This window comes from Corvus brachyrhynchos, unplaced genomic scaffold (genome assembly GCF_000691975.1).
Source record: "Corvus brachyrhynchos isolate BGI_N302 unplaced genomic scaffold, ASM69197v1 scaffold22, whole genome shotgun sequence".
NCBI lineage: Eukaryota > Metazoa > Chordata > Aves > Passeriformes > Corvidae > Corvus > Corvus brachyrhynchos.
The window spans coordinates 6,804,371-6,823,312 of record NW_008238355.1 but is presented as its reverse complement, the minus strand read 5'-3'; the positions used below and the strand labels follow the sequence as shown (position 1 = coordinate 6,823,312).

The window sequence follows — 18,942 nt, the reverse complement described above, 5'->3', positions numbered from 1 at the left end:
ATGTTTTCACTATAGACTGGTGCTTATTTCAAATACAGAGCAATGTGCTGGTGAAATGAAATTCATCTGGGTTCTGTAGGGCATCTTCTCAAATTACTGCTATAAATGCCATAATAATAACAACAGTGGAACAATAATGTTTGTAGGCAAGATCTATGCTCTTGGCAAATTATTTCATATATTTATCCCCAGTTTGAGAACTTGAGATTTCAATGAGGAAATGGCTGAGTCCCTCTGGTACAGAAATTCAGGTTGAACTTTTCACAGTTGTCTTCCCTACATGAAATATGGCATTTAAACAAACACGTATATATGTTTAAACATAAAACTTTTTTGAGCAAGATCCCCTGCATCCTTGCAGTTCCATTAGTGTCCCCTTCATCACAGTATTGTAGATTCTCTGAGATCAGACATAAATGGTAAAAGAACCATGGGTGTAGACTTTTTTTGCCCCCAACTCCCTATTAAAATCATCAAGCTTACATTAAGAAATCAAGAGAAACGAAGAATGACAGAAGTGAAGAAAGAAGGAAAGACAATCAAAGGTTTTGCTTTAAAATGTCTTTGCAACTCAGATTTGATGATTTGGCACTGCTGTGCAAAGTAGCATTTCTCAGTCAATTTATTTCTAATTACATCACTACCTCAGAGCAGTTTTAAATGACACTGAGGATGATGTATTCCAGCTGAAAATGAACAGACCTGATACTTCAGGAAAGACTGACCATCAGGTCACTACAAAAGAAAAGTAAGTTTTTAGTTTTATGCAAAATAAGTTTTTTTCTTTCCTTCAAAGTCCTTTGCCTTTCCTCATTCTGAGCACTTGCACGCACTGGGCACAAGTACCCTTACACTTGCACATGAAAGCAGATGCAGGTGATGCACTTTGATGCCAACCTACCATTCTGATGCCGTTCTCAAAGGCCTGACGTGCTAGAGAAGCAGGTCCATCCACAGTCTTACCATCGTCATCAGGCCCCCAGCTGGCACTGTAGATGTGGATGTGCTGGGGATTAAGGCTTAGAGACTTTGCTTCTACCATATCTGTCACATCTCCATCCAGCATCCGTACACCTTCAGAGTGAAAAATACAATTAACAGTACAGACAAACTCAAAATTTTTCTTTTTTTTCCTCCCCAGAGAAAATTGTTGTGTATGACATTGAATTGAATGATTACAAGAATTTTTACTGTTGTTAAAGGGAAAAAAAAAAAAAAAAAACCAACAAAAAAATCTGTTTGGGTATCTGTTTTCCCAATGTAAAGAAGTCTCTAGAGTCTCTAAAGACTGGAAAGAAGTCTCTCTTCTTTCCCAATGGAAAAAAGTTTCTCTTTGGAAAAAATCAAAAAGATAGGAATATTTTCATCCTTCTTCAGGTTTTAAAAATTACATAAAAGTCATTTATCCACTATACAGCCTTCAAACTTCAACAACAAAGTTTTAAACTAAAGAAAATTTTAAAAAATACTTGAACCCTGAAATGTTTTTGTGTCACTTAAAGATAACAATTGATTTTCTTTCTCCTTTTATACTGCAGTGAAACTGCAGCACCTTCCTTGAGTAAATCACAGTTTTAATCATGCTAACAGATGTAATAAAAGGATCCCTACTGACAAATAACCTTGGTATTATTACTTCATTGTATGAGGCTGCAAGGAAGAAACTGGGGAGAACTCTCTTGTGTTAGTTGGGAACAATTACCACACACTAGCAAGGCAATTACAAGAGGTTATGAACAAATATGTAACGTTTTTCAACCTGAAATTACAATATGGTGAACATCCTTCTCTTGCAGAAGAAGCTTTCATGAGGTATGATCTGAAATTCTTATGTTCAAAGAATCCATTCATGTGGGTTTGGACAAGTCAATGTGCCAGCATTTCTAAACTGAAAAGCCTCATGATGTTTTATGATTACTAGACTGAATATAGTAGGCTGAAATCTGAAAACTGAGAAAATCTGGAATTTGTTTTTTTAACTGTAAGACTTTGTGGTTAAATCTGACTGAGTAAACCACCAATGCCAGTTTTAACCTAAACAAGAAAAAATACCTACATACAGCTAGTGTGACGTGATCAAAGGGAGGCTAAACATTAAATAAAAATGTAATAAAACTGTATGATAGAGGAATGATCACTTCCACAATTTACAAGTTAGATGCTCTTTCCCCTTTAAAAGGCCACTCCTACTTATAAGACAAATTCACGTATTTTTTAATTACAGACACATTTCATTTTGCTTGTGAGCTCAGATTAAAGAAACTTGTGTGTTTACCAAGACTTTAACTTCCAATTAACAAGCAGCATAGGGAATGCTTTGTTGAAAGAGGACTTTTTTCCTTACTGTATCTGACTCAAAAATGAAAAGTGATTGTATTTCTCAGTTCACACAAACATTGCTTATGTTTTCTGAGACAATAAACTTCTACAAACTGTGATCTCACTATGAACTTTACTTTTCATAAAAGAGTCATTAAACTCTGAGATTCTAGGATTTCATTTTCTTTTGCATAATCACAGAAAATTAATGACGAGTGAAAGTTGTGTGCTCAGTTCCTTTAAAGCATATTAAAGTATCTCTCTAGTTCTAAATAAAGATGATAAAGGTACTCTGGTTTTGAAAGAAGGAAAATATAGCTTTCCTTTATGACTTTTTTAGCAAGTCTAAATACTGTATTCAACCAGTGAACAATAACTCCAAATACTGCCATTGGCACTTCCAGTAATTCACACCATTTTTTTTGATAACGGTGAAGTGGTCTACTCTAAAACACCACAGACAAGGTTGTGACTTAGGTGTTGTTTTCTCTCGGCAACAATGGACAGACATGCTTCAAAGCTGTGGGCTAAGGCCAACTGTTTGAGGTTCAACCAGGCCAAGTGCCAGGTTCTACACTTTGGTTGAAACAACCCCATGCAGTGCTACAGACTGGGGACAGAGTGACTGGAAAGTGGCCCAGGGAAAAGGATCTGGGGGTGCTGGTTGACAGCCAGCTAAACGTGAGCCATCAGTGTGGCCAGGTGGCCAAGAAGGCCAGTGGCATCCTGGCTTGTGTCAAGAACAGTGGCCAGCAAGACCAGGGAAGTGACTGTCCCCCTGTACTTGGCCGTGGTGAGGCTGCACCTGGAGTTCTATTTCCAGTTCTGGGCCCCTCACTTCAAGAAAGACATTGAGGTGCCAGAGCAAGTCCAGAAAAGGGCAGTGGAGCTGATAAAGGGTCTAGAGAGTAAGTCCTATGAGGAGCTGATGAGGGTGGGGGTATTTAGCCTGGAGAAAAGGAGGCTCCGGGGAGACCTTATTGCTCTCTACTGTTATCTGAAAGGAGGTCGTAGTAAGGTGGGGGTTGGCTTCTTCTCCGAGGCAACTGGTGACAGGATGAGAAGACGTAGACTCAAACTGCACCAGGGGAGGTTCAGATTGGACATCAGAAAGAATTTCTACTTGTAAAGGGTTGTTTAAGCATTGGAGCAGATTGCCCAGGGAGGTGGTGGAGTCACATCCCTGGACGTTCAAGAAATGACAGGACATGGCACTTAATGCTGTAGTCTAGCTTACAAGGCGGTGGTAATTAGTGAAAGGTTGGATTTGATGACTTGGTCTTATCCAACCTAAATGACTCCCTGATTCTGTGCAACATGACTTTGAACAACAGACATCTCACTAGATATTTGCAACGAAAATAATGCCATGCCCTTGCCTTGCCTTGCCTTGCCTTCCCTTCCCCCCACCAAATGTCTGCAATGGTTAAGTTTGATGATCACACATCCTCCAAACTGCATTTGGCATGTGGTGATAGGACAACAAAAGCTGTCCAAAAGGCAATTATCAGACTGTGTTTGCAGACTGTTCCTTCTAAGACTTTAGAGCCCTATAAACTTTTCCTAACATTTCCAGTAATTGCAAAACGTAAGTAGCTTTTTACTCAGAACAAACTTTCAATGAAACGCAGGAAACATGCAAAACTGAGCTGAAAGGATGTTTTCTTTTAAAATGCTTGTTTTTAATCAACATCTGATTTAACCTTAAAGAAACAGCTAAACTAATCCTCATCAGCTGAAGACAATATACATCTGTTGTGCCATAATTCAGTGTAACTGTTTTCCCATCAGGACTTGAGCCCAGCCAAGTAACTAAGCACCCAAATCCCCACAGCTGTTTTACAACTTCCACAATCAGTTTGCAACAATAACAGCAAGCTAACCAACTCCTCCTATAAAAAATCTCTTAAACTCTGTACATGGGAATTTGTTTTGTGTGATTATTGCGAAGTGTAAATCTAAAAAAAAAAAGAATCTATCCCTTTGGTGCACTGGTTTGCCTTTTAGTGAAAGGGACTGTAGCTTAGCTAAGCAGAACCTTGCATAATTTTTTATAAGAAACTTGTCGCAACCTGTAAAAAACTGAAGGGATTGCAATTTTACTAAAATTTTCTTTTCTACAGATTACATCTCCACTTACACCATTTTAAGAGAAGGCTCAGACTTTCTAAGAAACTTGATCACCAGAGGTTCTTAAATGTTTGGAAATGAGACAAGGAGCACAAACATATTTAGAAGAAAATCAGCATTATTAATGGATATCTTGTTAACAACTTCCCATCAGACATTAAGTGGATTTGTTCAGCTGCCAGTATTTGATGGTATATTGATGGGATGGATTTTTTTCCCTTTTGCTTTATATCCTTAGTATCCCTTATGCATCCAGAAATGCTTTTTGGTTTGATACTTAAGACACTTATCTTGGTGGAGCAAATTCAACATCACTGTCAGCAGGTGCTCCCCTACATAAGGAGAACGTAATTGCTTTACCTCAGCTCCAGTTTCTTCTCCAAGAATACCCCAGGAGGGCCTTTAAATCCCTGGGAAACAAGTGAGCTGAATACTAATTCAGCATGATTTGATTCAAAATTTTTACACTCTATCTGGCCTGTAGAGAGGGAACACAACCACTGTATATTCACATGTGTAGCTTATGGCTGTTCTGAGGGAAAGGACCAAGGCATGCCAAGTAAAGGTCAGCAGCAGCAAAGCTTTTAAACATATTCACCCAGTGGAAGAGGATGCTTAACCTACCTTCCCTGGAACTTCCTCTTGGCTGATTTTCTGCAGATTATTTGTTGAGCTTCCTGAAGTCTTATTTCCAAATGCTGATTCTTTTAAAAAGTGGCACCTCAAATAAGGTTTACACACTGTTACTGATTTCTTTCTTTTAAGAATAAATAATAAAAAGGCACACATATCTAGTCTTTACTGTTTCTATTACCTGCATACTGTGTCCATCTGAATCAGTTTTTACACTCTGTTTAGAAAAGGTGGTGAGTCAGCTAATATGCCTGGAAGGTATTTACTATTATTACACATTCCTAATGCTTAATAATTAATAAGCTATTAAAAAGCCACTGTTACTTCTGGAGAACTTTTCAAAGCCATGTCAAAGCTGTTGCAGCTTGTGTGACTATTCCACTCAAAAATGAAACTTCTCCAAAAGCCATCTCTTATTTCCATCAGTGCAGTAACTCTCTTCTGGTTTGACAACTCAACAGATCTGCTATCATAGCTGCTGGTACGCAGTTAAATGCCATATTCACGTGAGACAACTTGTTTATCTGTCACAAATTCCCTCACTTGACCAGTTCTGATTTTCTAAACCACTCTGACAGGGTAGCTTGGTGCAGGAAGGCTCTTCACCTGAGGGGAAATTTTTTTTCTGCATCACTGTAACCTTAGCCTGGATCTGGTATTGTCTACCCTAATTTTGTTTGCCCAGAAGGAAAACAGAAAGCTGACATGAAGATGATGTTGTGTGCTTTGGCTAATTTGAAATGCATCTGTGCTCACATTTGATTTGGATCAAACTTTTACTGACCCATCAGAGAACAGATGCGGTATTTTTAATACTGGAAACATGGTCTCTACTCTGCTCATAGTTTTGAACTGTCCTCTGGTGTAGGAATAGGTAAACATGTTTGTGTTTTCACAGATGGTCTCCATTTTAGGGTCTATTTCGAAAGGCAACAATTAATGTGTTTGAGCTACAAGTCTGTCAATGGAAAGCCAATATACCAATCCCATGACTTCATCAAAAGCTCAGAATAAAACTTCACTAGAAGTATTACAATCTGTCACAGGCAGGCTACAACCCAGGAGACATGCAGGGGACATCTTGAAAATCATTGTCACAAACTAAGCTAAAGACATTAATTGAACAGCCAATGACTAAGAATTCACAGAAACCACTTGAAACCTCTTGGCTGAATGAACATAAATATGTGATCAAATATTGATTTTCAGGCAATAATATCATCACCCATAGGGATCAAAAGAAGATTCTCACCAACCACAGACATACAACAAAAAAATGCATTATGTTTTGAGAGTGTTTTGTTTGGGATCAATATGCACAGCAATATTACTGATGTGTACTTTCACTTATGGTTTGTCAAAGCTCATCACTTAAGAGCTCTGAATCTGTGAGAAAACCCCAGTGTCCTAATTCTGGGGTCATGTTTTCATCAAAAGTTTCACTTTCTACTTTTTGATGTGTACTGAGAGGCAGTGTTTCAGAGTGTTTCACTGCAGAAGGGCCACCACAAATTCCTTCAGCATTGGTATTGAACGACCACTCTGAAACTGAGCTTTACTAGCTAACACAGTGAGGCTTGTTCATACAAATTCTCCTTCTCTTGTTGAGAACGGTCTGAATGCACCATTTAGCACAAATGGCTCCTTGGTTACATTTTTTTTTTTTTCTGTGGGAGATTGTTTCACATACCTCCAATCTTGGCATTAAAGGCGATTCCTACTGTGCAGTGTGAGTTGTTTGCCGTGCCTGCCACTTCTCCAGCACAACGGGTTCCATGCCTGCAGTCAGACAAACATTTTTCCAAGTAAGCACAAACCATTGGGATTAAAGGCTTCGACTTTGCTTATCCTCAGGTGCTAAATGAACAACTATCCACAATGTCTTGCACTACTTAACCCCTCACAGTAATTAACACCCATGTTACAACATTCCTCTGAACATGTTTTAACATTATCACAATCACTTTAAACTCTTCATGTCTGTTGGAAACACTCACAGTTTGTAATAAAGACATACAGCAATGACACGTAATTCACAGCAACAGAAAGGAGTCTTAGATATCAGTTCTCAATTTTGAACAAAATCCTGTATATAAACAAAATGTTTGTCCAGAATTCTCTCACAACTGCTCCTATTACTAGTATGTGTATCTCCATCCAACCTCCAGCACACACAATACGCCACGAGGAAGATGAGATTACACCAATGCCCACACTGCTGTTTAGAGGTGAGGCTAAGGCTAGCTATATGCCAGGTATGCTCAAAGCTAAGGCACATCTTGGTCCTGCCTTGGGCCAACCCTGCAAACCTGCTGCCTTTCTGGGAGGAGTAAAAATGTCAGAAGCATCCTTCACATCAGAGGATGTGCACCTGGAAGCAGAGCTGAGCTGGAAGTGTTAAATTTCAAGAAGTTGCTGAAGGAAAACAAAATGTCCAGTGGTTGCTCACCCTCTTCCCCACTGTGCAAAGCCACAGTGGGATGCTTTGCCTAGCCCTGGTCCGTGCTCTCTACAAGGTGATGGTGGCCATCCATATTGTCCCCATGGTAGGGAAGCTGCCTCTATGTTTTGTGATTTTTGCCTTTAACATGGGTTTCACAGGGTGTTTTCTGCTAGTAAGTCATGCCCTCACCCATGTGCAGTTAAGCAGCTCCATTGCAGAAATGTGACACAAGCAAGATGGAGCAGGCAGGGAACTTTACAAAGGTGTTACGAAGAGGAGATACAGAGTTTCAGACTAGACAGCAAAAGAGATGGGGAGTTGATGAGACAAAGATAGAAAGATAATATAAGGCTTGGGTAGCCACAAAGAAAGAAGTTTAAGATAAGGCTTGGGTTGCCACAAAGAAAGAAGTTTAAGTAGTCAAAGCAAGAAATAGAAAACTACATAGCAAGCACTTCAGAGAAGGCTAGCTGAGATCAGCTGTGTACACAGGCACTCTTCTCCTGGTGGTGGCTGACAGACTTGCTTACACATACATCTCGGCAACACAGGTGCTTTTTAATTAAAGTTGAGGCTCACACTACAGAAAAGAATCACCATTGCTTTCACTTGGTACAGCCTGTTTTGGGCAGAGTCATCCCTTATTTCATTATTATTAGTGTAACTTCTCCCTCTTAGCCTTTTAAGACACTTAGACAGGAGACACGAAGGTGACTTGTTTGGAATGGATTAATGTAAAACAAGACCAACAACTAGGACTAGGGAAAAAAAGAAGAAACAAAAAAATAAGCACTACAAGTGATCAATGCTAAACTGCTAAAATGTCAGAGAATATAATTCAGTTTATTTGACAAATAAGATACATATAATCTATAAGAAAAGTGTAATCTTTATTCATAAAATCAAAGTGACAAGTTGGAAGCTTGGAATCCAGATTAAGATTTCACAATTATATTAACTAATTTCCTATTGATCTGTCACAATTCACTATTTGGTTGCCAAACTTGACCAGAGAATTTTTCAAGACTAAATTTGAAGTTTATTTTTCATATGAAGACTAATTTTAAAGCTAAATTCTTCTTCATTTGAAAAAAGCCTGTTTGACTTTAATTGGTAAATGAATGTCTTATCCATTTACAGAATTATTTTGAAAAGCCTGAAGTAAATAATTCAGAAATCACAGATGAAAACAAGTTTTGAAAAGATCCTTCTAATTTTCAAGTATTTTTAAGTAGTCTCTAGCTCTGTGTTTCAAGTAATGTCTTTTAAGAATGTCCTAATGTTTAAATGAAAAGACCTGTCTTAAAAATTATTTACAATACATGATATCCAAACATCCCTTCTTTTCATTATGATTTTGTTAGGTGTCATATGCAAGTTTTGAAGTGTTATCATGCAAACATCAAAGCACATATGACTGTCTCTAGAAATGTAGAAATACCTGCACACATCAGCTCAGTCCATGTAATTCATTAATAAATCACTGCCTGCCTGGTGAAAGGCATGAGGCCAAGCTGTAGCTTCCAAGACGGAGACTGCATTGCCAAGAAATCCCTCATGGTTACCAAGTTTGGGAAGAAATGATGGGAGGAAGGTCTTTCAGTAGAGAAAGTGAACAGATAGAAGCCACACCCGGAGGAGGGAGGCTGAAGAAGAATGGAACAAACAGCTCAAATTTTTCCTTGGCTCCAAATGGAGTATATGGATACCTGCTACTTTGGTAGCTACATCCAACAGGGCTTGTCAAAAAGATTAGATTTCCACTGTATCATCAAACATGTTGGCTACCCCAGGGCCAAGAAATGTGTGCAACATCAGGTCTGCTCACACCACTTTTTCTCAGAGGGGGAAACTTCCTATGCATAAAGACAATGCATTAGTACTAAGAAATAAAAATCCAACTTAGTCACTGTTATAAATTAGGGCAGAATCCCAGGGATGGAACCTGTAACATGAACTAAGCTATGTGGTTGGCAGAGATTGAAAATTATAGGAATAAAGGAACTTTAGGTGTTATAACAATTTTCAATCCTATGGGGAGAGAAATAATGGAAATTTGGGTAGGTATTGCTACCTGTAGGAAAGCAACTGAGTTGGCACTTATTTTTTGCAAAACTCTTCTTTAGTTAAACTTTCTAAATGTTTTCAAAGTCATCTCTTAAACTGGAACGTAATCCTCAACAGGAAATGTGGTATCTGAAGGGCTACAATGCAATAACAGCTGGAGAAAAAACATATTTTAACAGCAATCATCAGAAATGCACTTTATTGCATCCCAGAGTAATGTCTGAATACAGTGCTGAAGAAATATTATTTTAGAGCTGCTCATATATAAATGTTCTCTAATAATCTGGAGGGTGGAAAGCACTTTCCAAATTGACACTAGGTTGGGATGCTGTTCTAGGAACATCTGAATAAGGACATTAAAAGGAACTGTCAGAAGTTAAAAGCATAGACAATCAAAATATCAATCTCTTGCCTTTAACACATAATCTGTTACAGCTGAAAAATAGAATTAATAAATCTACTTCCCAAAGGAGAGATATTTGGATATTAACAGTGGAGAAAGATGACAGAGTAAATATGAAAAACAAGTTACACAAATCTTCAGTGTGAGATATCAAGAAAAATGCCAAAGGCCTGAGTGTCATCACAGGCAGGATAACTGTTTCTCAGCATCACAGTGTTGTAATGTGGTTACAGAGCAGGACTAGAAGGTCTCCACTCAATGTCCCCAAGGCTAATGACTTTTTCCATCATTATGGGCAGCTGCTTTTAGAATAACTTGCAATATCTCATCTATTTCTCACAAAATCAAAGATGACAGCATTAAAACAAACACATGGAACACTTCACACGTCAGACACGCAAATTTTAAACATAACAGCATGTGTAACAGCAATGCTGCCTTGCCACTCTCTTAGCATTTGTTAGCTATTAGCAGTTAATTTGTCACAAGTATGAAGTTCTGATATACGCCTATGAAAGGAATATGCCTCTACAATATAATTAGCATTTTACAGTTTTGTTTTTGTGAGTGGGCAAATTAACTGAACATAAAAAACAAATATGCCTTCTTTCTTTATTTTCAAAACAAACATTGAATAGATGGTCTGATGGAGCCAATAAAATATGACATAGAATAAAAAATACCAAACAAAGACAGCAAATAATGTATTTAGCCAAGTATATAGTTTTATGTATTAAAAATAAAAAGAACTCTTTACTGATGTCTTAATATGCTTTAATTAAAGGGAAAGATTTTATTCAGCCTCTTTTCTGGAGGTGAGAAGAAATAAAACAGTTCAATCACCAGGAAACAGCAAAACTCTCAGCTGAGCTTTTTTTCTCACACTGCCTTTCCTGCAGTAACCTTTTTAAGGTGGACAATCCAATTCTTGCTCTTAGTCATTTAAAGCAAATTGCAAGTAAAAGCTGTACAGATTAGCTCCTGTGCTCTAGAATTAAACCTGTTCAACAGCAGCATCAAGGCTAGTATTACCTGGGAAGAGTATATGACTACCTAGACATACCTAATGCAAAGGACTATTTTCTCTACTTTTGAAACTGAAGCATATGAGGCTGCTTAGACTCCAAGACTCCCCTGCCAGGTAAGCAAAAAGTTCTTTTTATAAACAAATGGAGGTTGCTTGAGAGGTTGTAGAAAGGATGGAAAGTCCTAGAACAAGGTTACAAGCAATTCTGGCAGTCTCTTTTTGTACAGCCTAAAAGAACAGAGGAGAAAAGGAGGCTCAGGGGAGACCTCATCACTCTCCACTGCCTAAAAGAAGGGTGTAGCCAGGTGAGGGTTGGTCTCTTCTCCCAGGCAACAGTGACAGGACAAGAGGACACAGCCTTAAGCTGCACCCAGGGTGGGTTTAGGCTGGACATTAGGAAGAATTTCTTCACAGAAAGAGTGATGGGGCATTGGAATGGTCTGGCTAGGGAGGTGCTGGAGTTGCCATCCCCAGAGGTGTTTTTAAGAAAACACTGGACGTGGCACTCAGTGCCATGGTCTAATTGACAACGTGATGATGGATCATAGGTTGGACTCGATGATCTCAACAGTCTTTTCCAACCTAGTTAATTCTGAGATTCTGTAGCACAAACACTTGGGAAGAACCAAATACCTGTCTACACTTTTCTCATTCCTAATCTCTGAGATTAGATAGCTTTATCACTTTGCTCATGACATACAGAAAAAAGGACAAACAAAAGCCCAAGTTCAAACCTTAGCTAGCAAAAAGGTAATGGAAACAACTACATTATGCAGCTTAATGAGGGAAAAAGGACAAAATCAGGAATGTGTTTTTATACAAGTAAAAAAAGAAATTACTTTTTAAAAATAGTTAATTTAGCTAATTCTTTACACTTTGGATTACTTGTTCAATACAAAAATTAAATTCTCTGTTCCAATCTGCAACAGGCTCACTGACTAGAACACAATCCTAGAACTTAAGATTTTGCAGTATCCTAATAACCTTACTAGCTTAACTTTGAATAACAGCAGAGTAACACTACTCTTGCCCAATAAAGGTATCCTTGAAACGTCCCAAGGCACCTGCTAAAAATAACAAAGAGAATAAACCGCTTTCCCGATACGTTTTCGTCTCGTCTGGGACACTGTCCCTCTCTCACATATTGATACTGCCGGAAAATGACAGCAATAAAGTGACCTACATTGGGTCATTCAGGATTTCAGATATCTCTGAAAGCCACAGTATTTCCACAAAATAGAAATACCTAGTTTCTCTGGGGAGAAGAAAGAATAAAGGTGGGTATATGGCTGCCCCTTTATGGTTTTCTTGTAAGGCTGGACAAAAACTCTCATTTAAATGAAAAGATATAAAACTAAGTGTATTTAAATGAACAAAAATCTTTGCAGACAGTTTTTTATACTAGTCTAACAATATTTTACTTCACTTTAGTTTACCCTTGTTCATCTCAAAAATAAAATATTTCTACCTGATATAAGTATACTCAGGATGAGATTTGGAAAATGATTCCTTACATTAATTCTTCACATTAAAAATATGGGTAATGAGTGTAGTTTAAGGTTTTGTTAATGTTCTTTGAGTCCAAAATTAATCCTAATTTGGGAACAAGGCCTCAGATTGCAAACCAAGTTGGTGTCACTCCCAATCTTTCTTTATACAGATCAGAAACTCTCAGTATGCTTTATGAATGGTTAGTATCACTTTAATCTTCTGGTTTATTTATTGTTTCCCTAATGAACTGTTATCAGTGTCTCTGAATATATGGCTATCCAAAGTCGACGATCTATTACAATTTTCAATATTCTTTGGAAACTTTAGAGTAAGAACTGGAATATGACAAAATGATTATTTTGGCTATGCCATGTATTTACTATTTCCAGGAAAGTCCACCCATATTTACCCAAGACACTACTATCCTTGGAAAACACAGGCTTGGACACAATGAATAAAGATTGTTAGAAGGTTGGTGCTGAAAATTCCAAACGTACCACCTACAGTGAACACTCTTGTACTTGAGAACAGTTACTGCATACTGGCTGCACTACGTTATCTACACAGTAAGAAGAGCTTTGGTTGAGAGGGATACAGATGAAGTGGTTTGTCATCTCTCTTTTGAAAAAAGTCGTTAACTAAACTGGGCAAATATGCCTTGGCACCTGCATGCATTTCATCACCTTCTACTATAACATCTACAGTCTTAAAAAAGTAATACTTTTTGTATGTAAGAAGTCACTTCTATTCTCATTCTACTGAAGAGATACCAAGAACTTGAACTGCAAATCTGAGACAAAAAGAAACACCTCTACTAGAATAGTCACAGCTTAATAATAACTTTCAGAACAAATATTTAAGTTCTACACACTCTTCTTTGTTCTGTAAGCAAATCATCATATGACATCTGTGAACAAAGCCAGTAGTAAAACTTCAGACTGCAGTTTCTCAGCAACCCTGCACAAGCTAGCTAACTACATTTAAGCCAGTGAGAGGCAGAAACATTTTGATGAGAAGCAAGAATGTTTTGTTCCACATTACTGCTTGCCCATGGTAGAGGTCTGCCTTGTGAATTAAATGACTTGACACCGCAACATAACTGAGCATGAAGAAACCAACTGATGTAATTTATTTGGTTTAACATTTTCATCTATTTCTTCTTATAGCTGGCAAGTTGATTTCTAAGGTTTTCAGGGGTTCTTGACCTGGAGATCATGTATTTGATGTGTCCTATATATCTGACATCAGTAGGTACAACAAATTCCTCTGGCAAATGTATCTGCTGTTGTTACATGTAATACCTGAAATGATACGTGTTAAAGGATCTGAAGGAGTAAAGTTGGTTTTCTACTTTTCGTCACTTTTTTCCCCACCTCCATTGCCCTGTCAGTTATGTGATGCCTTTCAAAGACAAATGGACCAGCACAGCAACCGTGGGACCAGCAGCTCTGCAACAGCTCCATGTTTGGGTACTTCCTGGGATTTGGGTACTTCCTGGGATCGTAAGGCCCTTATACCACAATGTGTATACTACATATGCAAAAGCAGCTTATACCACCAGAGATCCTGTGGTCAACTTCACAGTGAAACTGAGCCTGCAGGAATCATGCTTCAGATATCTGTTGCCAGAAAGAAGCCTTCCAAAGCTATTAGTTACTAAACTCCTGAGAATTAGTATATTTTTAAAAAGCTGAGATAGTGACTCTGGCAGGAAGCCAACTCCCACCCAGTCACTTGCTCCCTCCTTCCCATTGCAATTGGTGGGAGAATTGAAAGAGCAAATGTCAGCAAAACTTGTCATTTGACATAAAATCAGTTCAATAAATAAAGGGGGAAAAAAAGAAATAAAACACAATCAAGTGAACCATAGGCAATTACTCAGTATGTCCTACATGGAGACCTAATGCCCAGCCACTCTCCAATCAACAATTACTTCAACAAAAACCCCCCAGCTCTAGTACGGAGCACACTGTTACATGTCATGGGTTATCCCTGATCAGTTGGAATCTGTTGTTCCAGCTGTGTCACTTTCAAGCCTCTTGTCCCCCACCAGCCTCCTTGAATGAGGGGGCAATGTGAGAAACTAAGAAGGCTTTGGTGCTGGGCAAGCACAGTTCAGCAGTAGCTAAAACATGCATCATCAACCGTGTTTTGGTCACAAATATAAAACACAGAACCATGACTAAAACTAATATCTATGTTCTTTCACAGAACCATTTAAACTGGAATAGACTTTCAACACCAGTGAGCTCAACCTTTGACTGATCACCACCGTGCCAACTAGATCATGGCATTAAGTGCCATGTCAAGTTGTTTCTTGAACACCTCTGGGAAAGTGACTCCACCACCTCCCTAGGCAGTCGTTCCAACATTTAACAACCACTTCTGTTAAGAAATTCTTTCTGATGTCCAATCTGAACCTCCCCTGGTGCAGTTTGAGTCTACGTCTTCTCATCCTGTCACCAGTTGCCTCGGAGAAGAAGCCAACCCCCACCTTACTACGACCTCCTTTCAGATAATAGTAGAGAGCAATAAGGTCTCCCCGGAGCCTCCTTTTCTCCAGGCTAAATACCCCCACCCTCATCAGCTCCTCATAGGACTTACTCTCTAGACCCTTTATCAGCTCCACTGCCCTTTTCTGGACTTGCTCTGGCACCTCAATGTCTTTCTTGAAGTGAGGGGCCCAGAACTGGAAATAGAACTCCAGGTGCAGCCTCACCACGGCCAAGTACAGGGGGACAATCACTTCCCTGGTCTTGCTGGCCACTGTTCTTGACACAAGCCAGGATGCCACTGGCCTTCTTGGCCACCTGGCCACACTGATGGCTCACGTTTAGCTGGCTGTCAACCAGCACCCCCAGATCCTTTTCCCTGGGCCACTTTCCAGTCACTCTGTCCCCAGTCTGTAGCACTGCATGGGGTTGTTTCAACCAAAGTGTAGAACCTGGCACTTGGCCTGGTTGAACCTCAAACAGCTGGCCTCAACCCATCAATCCATCTCGTCCAGATCCCTCTGCTGAGCCTGCCTGCCTGCCCCTCAGCAGATCCACATGCACCCAACTTGGCATCGTCCACAAATTTACCCACTGAACACTCAATTACCTCACCCAGGTCATCAATAAAGATATTACACAGGGCTGGGCCTAACACTGAGCCTTGGGAACACCACTAGTGACTGGACGCGAACTGGACGCAACATCATTCACTACCACTTTCTGAGTATGGACATCCAGTCAGGTTTTCAACCCAGGGAAGAGTGCACCAAGATGTGGGCTGTCAGCTTTTACAGGGGAATGCCATGGGAGAGAGTATTAAAGGCTTTGTTGAAGTCCAGGTAGACAACATTCACAGCTTTTCCATCACCCATTAGGCAGGTTGGCCGGCCATAAAATAAGATAAGGTTGGTCAGGCAGGACTTACCTTTTCCAAACCCCTGTTGCCTGGGCCTGGTCTCTTGGTTGTCCTGTATGTGCCATGTGATCACACTCAAGAGGATCAGTTTATAACTGATAGCTGGGCACCAAGGTAAGGCTGAAAGGCCTGTAGTTCCGTGGAACTTCCCCATAGCCCTTCTTGGGGATGGGCGTCACGCTGGTCAACTTCCATTTGCCCGTGATCTCCCTGGTGAGCCAGGACTGATGACAAATGATGGAGAGCAGCTTAGCGAGCTCTTTTGACAGCTCCCTCATTTGGATGAATCCTACTCTGTCCCATAGACTTGTGAGCGTCTAAGTGGCACAGCTAGTCACCAACTACTTTGTTCTGTATCACAGTGGGTCTATTCTGCTTTTTGTCCCTGTTTACCTGGTTGTCTTTACTGTTAAAGACTGAGGCAAAGAAGGCATTAAGTATCTCAACGTTTTCCTCATCCCTGGTGATGTTCCCTCCCAGCTCCAATAAAGAATGGAGATTTTCCTTGGCCTTCCTTCTGTTCTTAGTGTATTTATAAAAACACTTTTTATTATCTTTTACAGCAGTGGCCAGATTGAGTTCTAGTTGAAATTTCACCTTTCTAATTTTCCTTCTACATGATCTAACATCATTGTATTCTTCCTGAGTTGTCTGCCCCTTCTTCCAAAAGCCATAAACCCTCTTTTTTCTCCGAATTCCTGCAAAAGCTCCCTGTTACACCAGGCCAATTTTCTTCCCTGATGGCTTGCCTTTTGGCAAATGGGGAAGGTCTGCTCCTCTGTCTTTGAGATTTCCATCTTAAAATATGTCAAGCCTTCCTGGACCCCTTTATTATTAAGAACGAATCACCTTAAATTCATGGCCATGAGCCTGCTCTGTTACAGACACACTCTGTACTTAGCTTATCTTCCATTCTACATCTCTGTTTAACAAGATTTGTATGATAGTATATTATCAGTCATTGTATATTTGGGTTCATGTTTTTCATCCACACTGACATCAATCTGTATCAGCTGGAGAGACCTCAGATGCTTGAGCAACCTCCTTTTACTTAAAATCTCCATGCTTCTGTGTAATGAAAGCACCAATGAAACAGAAAACAAAACCTTCTTAAAAATATTTTGCATCAGTTCTAGGTGAAATCACTTTCGGTGAAATCACACCTAAGCAGAACTGAAAAATATCTTATGAATACAAGAATACAAATCTGGAGTTTTATGCTTAGATCTCCTTGGTAGGAAAAGAAGTCCTGGAAGCCTTTGGAGATCCCAAGAACAGTTTGGGGGAATCCTTTTAGGAAAATTTTTCTTTCATGTAAGGAAGATACAGATGCAAGGATCCCAAAGTCATAACACAAAAACACCTAACACAGTGATGTGCACACAGGGCATGGATGGATCTTCACGTATTCTGCATACTCCATTTTTAATAGTGGATGACTGCTGTGACAACATTTTAAAGAAATTAAGATTAATAATAATAATAAACATAACTCTAGATCTGCACCATATTTCAGCTCAGACACACTTCCTACCAATCTTGAATTGAGTACAATTTCAACTGCAGTGTGCAAGATATGTACTGTGCTTAATCCTAAATTTCATTTGATGCTGTTTGCATTAAACAGACCTTCCATTTCTCCTTAAAGATGCATTTCAAAGATGAATGAGGAAATCATTGAAATAAGTTCAAGTCCTACTCTTTCCTGCGTCAACAATTGCTTTTTAATGAAATTTATGTCATTGATCCAGCAGGAGCAAAGTTTCCTTTTACTTGGAAAAAGGGTTTCAGCATAAAGAAGTCTAATTCTCACACACTCACTACACTGCAGAACAAGTTAGCAGCTGTTCATCTGATGTTCATAGAGTCTTAAGAGAAGTGCAGGGACATAAGTCTGGGCTGAAAGGAGAAGACATAGCTTCTCACTACACTGTCTTTGCCACTCCTTGACAAACCTAGCCAATGGCCTCACCATCACACATTCTGGCTAAGTAAACAAGCCACAGTCTCCATCTCAGTTTTTTAACATCAGAGATTTGATGATTGCTTTGAGTCTGTATAGCAACACAAGTTATTTTTAAACCAGGTTAAACATGTACTCATCAGTGCAATCTACATCTATGATACCCATTCCTTTACTTCTACATCTGAATTTCTCTACCTCGATTATTTTCCTTCAGGAAAAGAAAAAAAGATAATTTGTCTTCAAGAGAAAAATCTGACTTTGTTAAAGTGTCTAAGGTAATAATCTGACAGTACCTTTAAGAAAAATTACAGAATCACAGAAATGTAAATCAAGGCTGTAAAAATAAACCTGCCAACAGCAATAACCTTACAAATGCACATCTTTTCATTTGTAAAACAAGCAACATCTGGAAAATTCTTATAAAAACCCCCTAGTAATGCCATTAAGACATTAGTTCCTATCATAACTTTGCAAAGTTCACCCACTAATAGTATGATATTTATAAAAATGCTTCAATTTAAAAGCTTTTGACACTGAATTCACAATTGCTTTATCAAACCTATAATTAGAGGTCTGTCTTGATGCCACAAACATTAGAGGGGTAATCAATGTACTTGTGCTGGCTGAAAAGTCTCAATGAACCACATTTTGCACTGCCTTTCATTGTGCTGACTAACTGAAATTATCTGGCAAAATCAATTACCACATAGACAACATGGATCCACTCTTAACTTTCTCCAATACCTATAATGTCTGAAAAGCAAAAAGCACAGAAAAAATGTATTTGTGCTCTCAAATTCTATTCAGCTGTAGACCTGTACATATAGATGCAAGCAGCTTGAAACTGGTTTACCATTTTACCACATCAAAACTAGCCTACTGTAGCTGTAAATTCTCCCCTGCTAAGTTCAAAACCTCAAATATAGACACATACTTAGAGAAAATACCTACTCTGGGAAAAAGACCGTCTAAAAAAACCTTTCACATGTAACTCGATAGAAAAGAATTCACAAAAGTTTGTATCCCTCCTATTGTTGACTTTGAATTATAAG

General features: G+C 39.0%; 1 protein-coding gene across 1 annotated transcript in view; it reads right to left on the bottom strand.

The window, feature by feature from the left end:
* The window catches only part of PCSK5 (proprotein convertase subtilisin/kexin type 5), a 209,562-nt gene that overhangs the window by 129,903 nt on the left and 60,717 nt on the right, over positions 1-18,942 (bottom strand). The window contains 2 exon segments of the mRNA XM_017735342.1: positions 902-1,074; positions 6,773-6,861. Coding sequence (XP_017590831.1) covers positions 902-1,074; positions 6,773-6,861 — 262 coding nt within the window.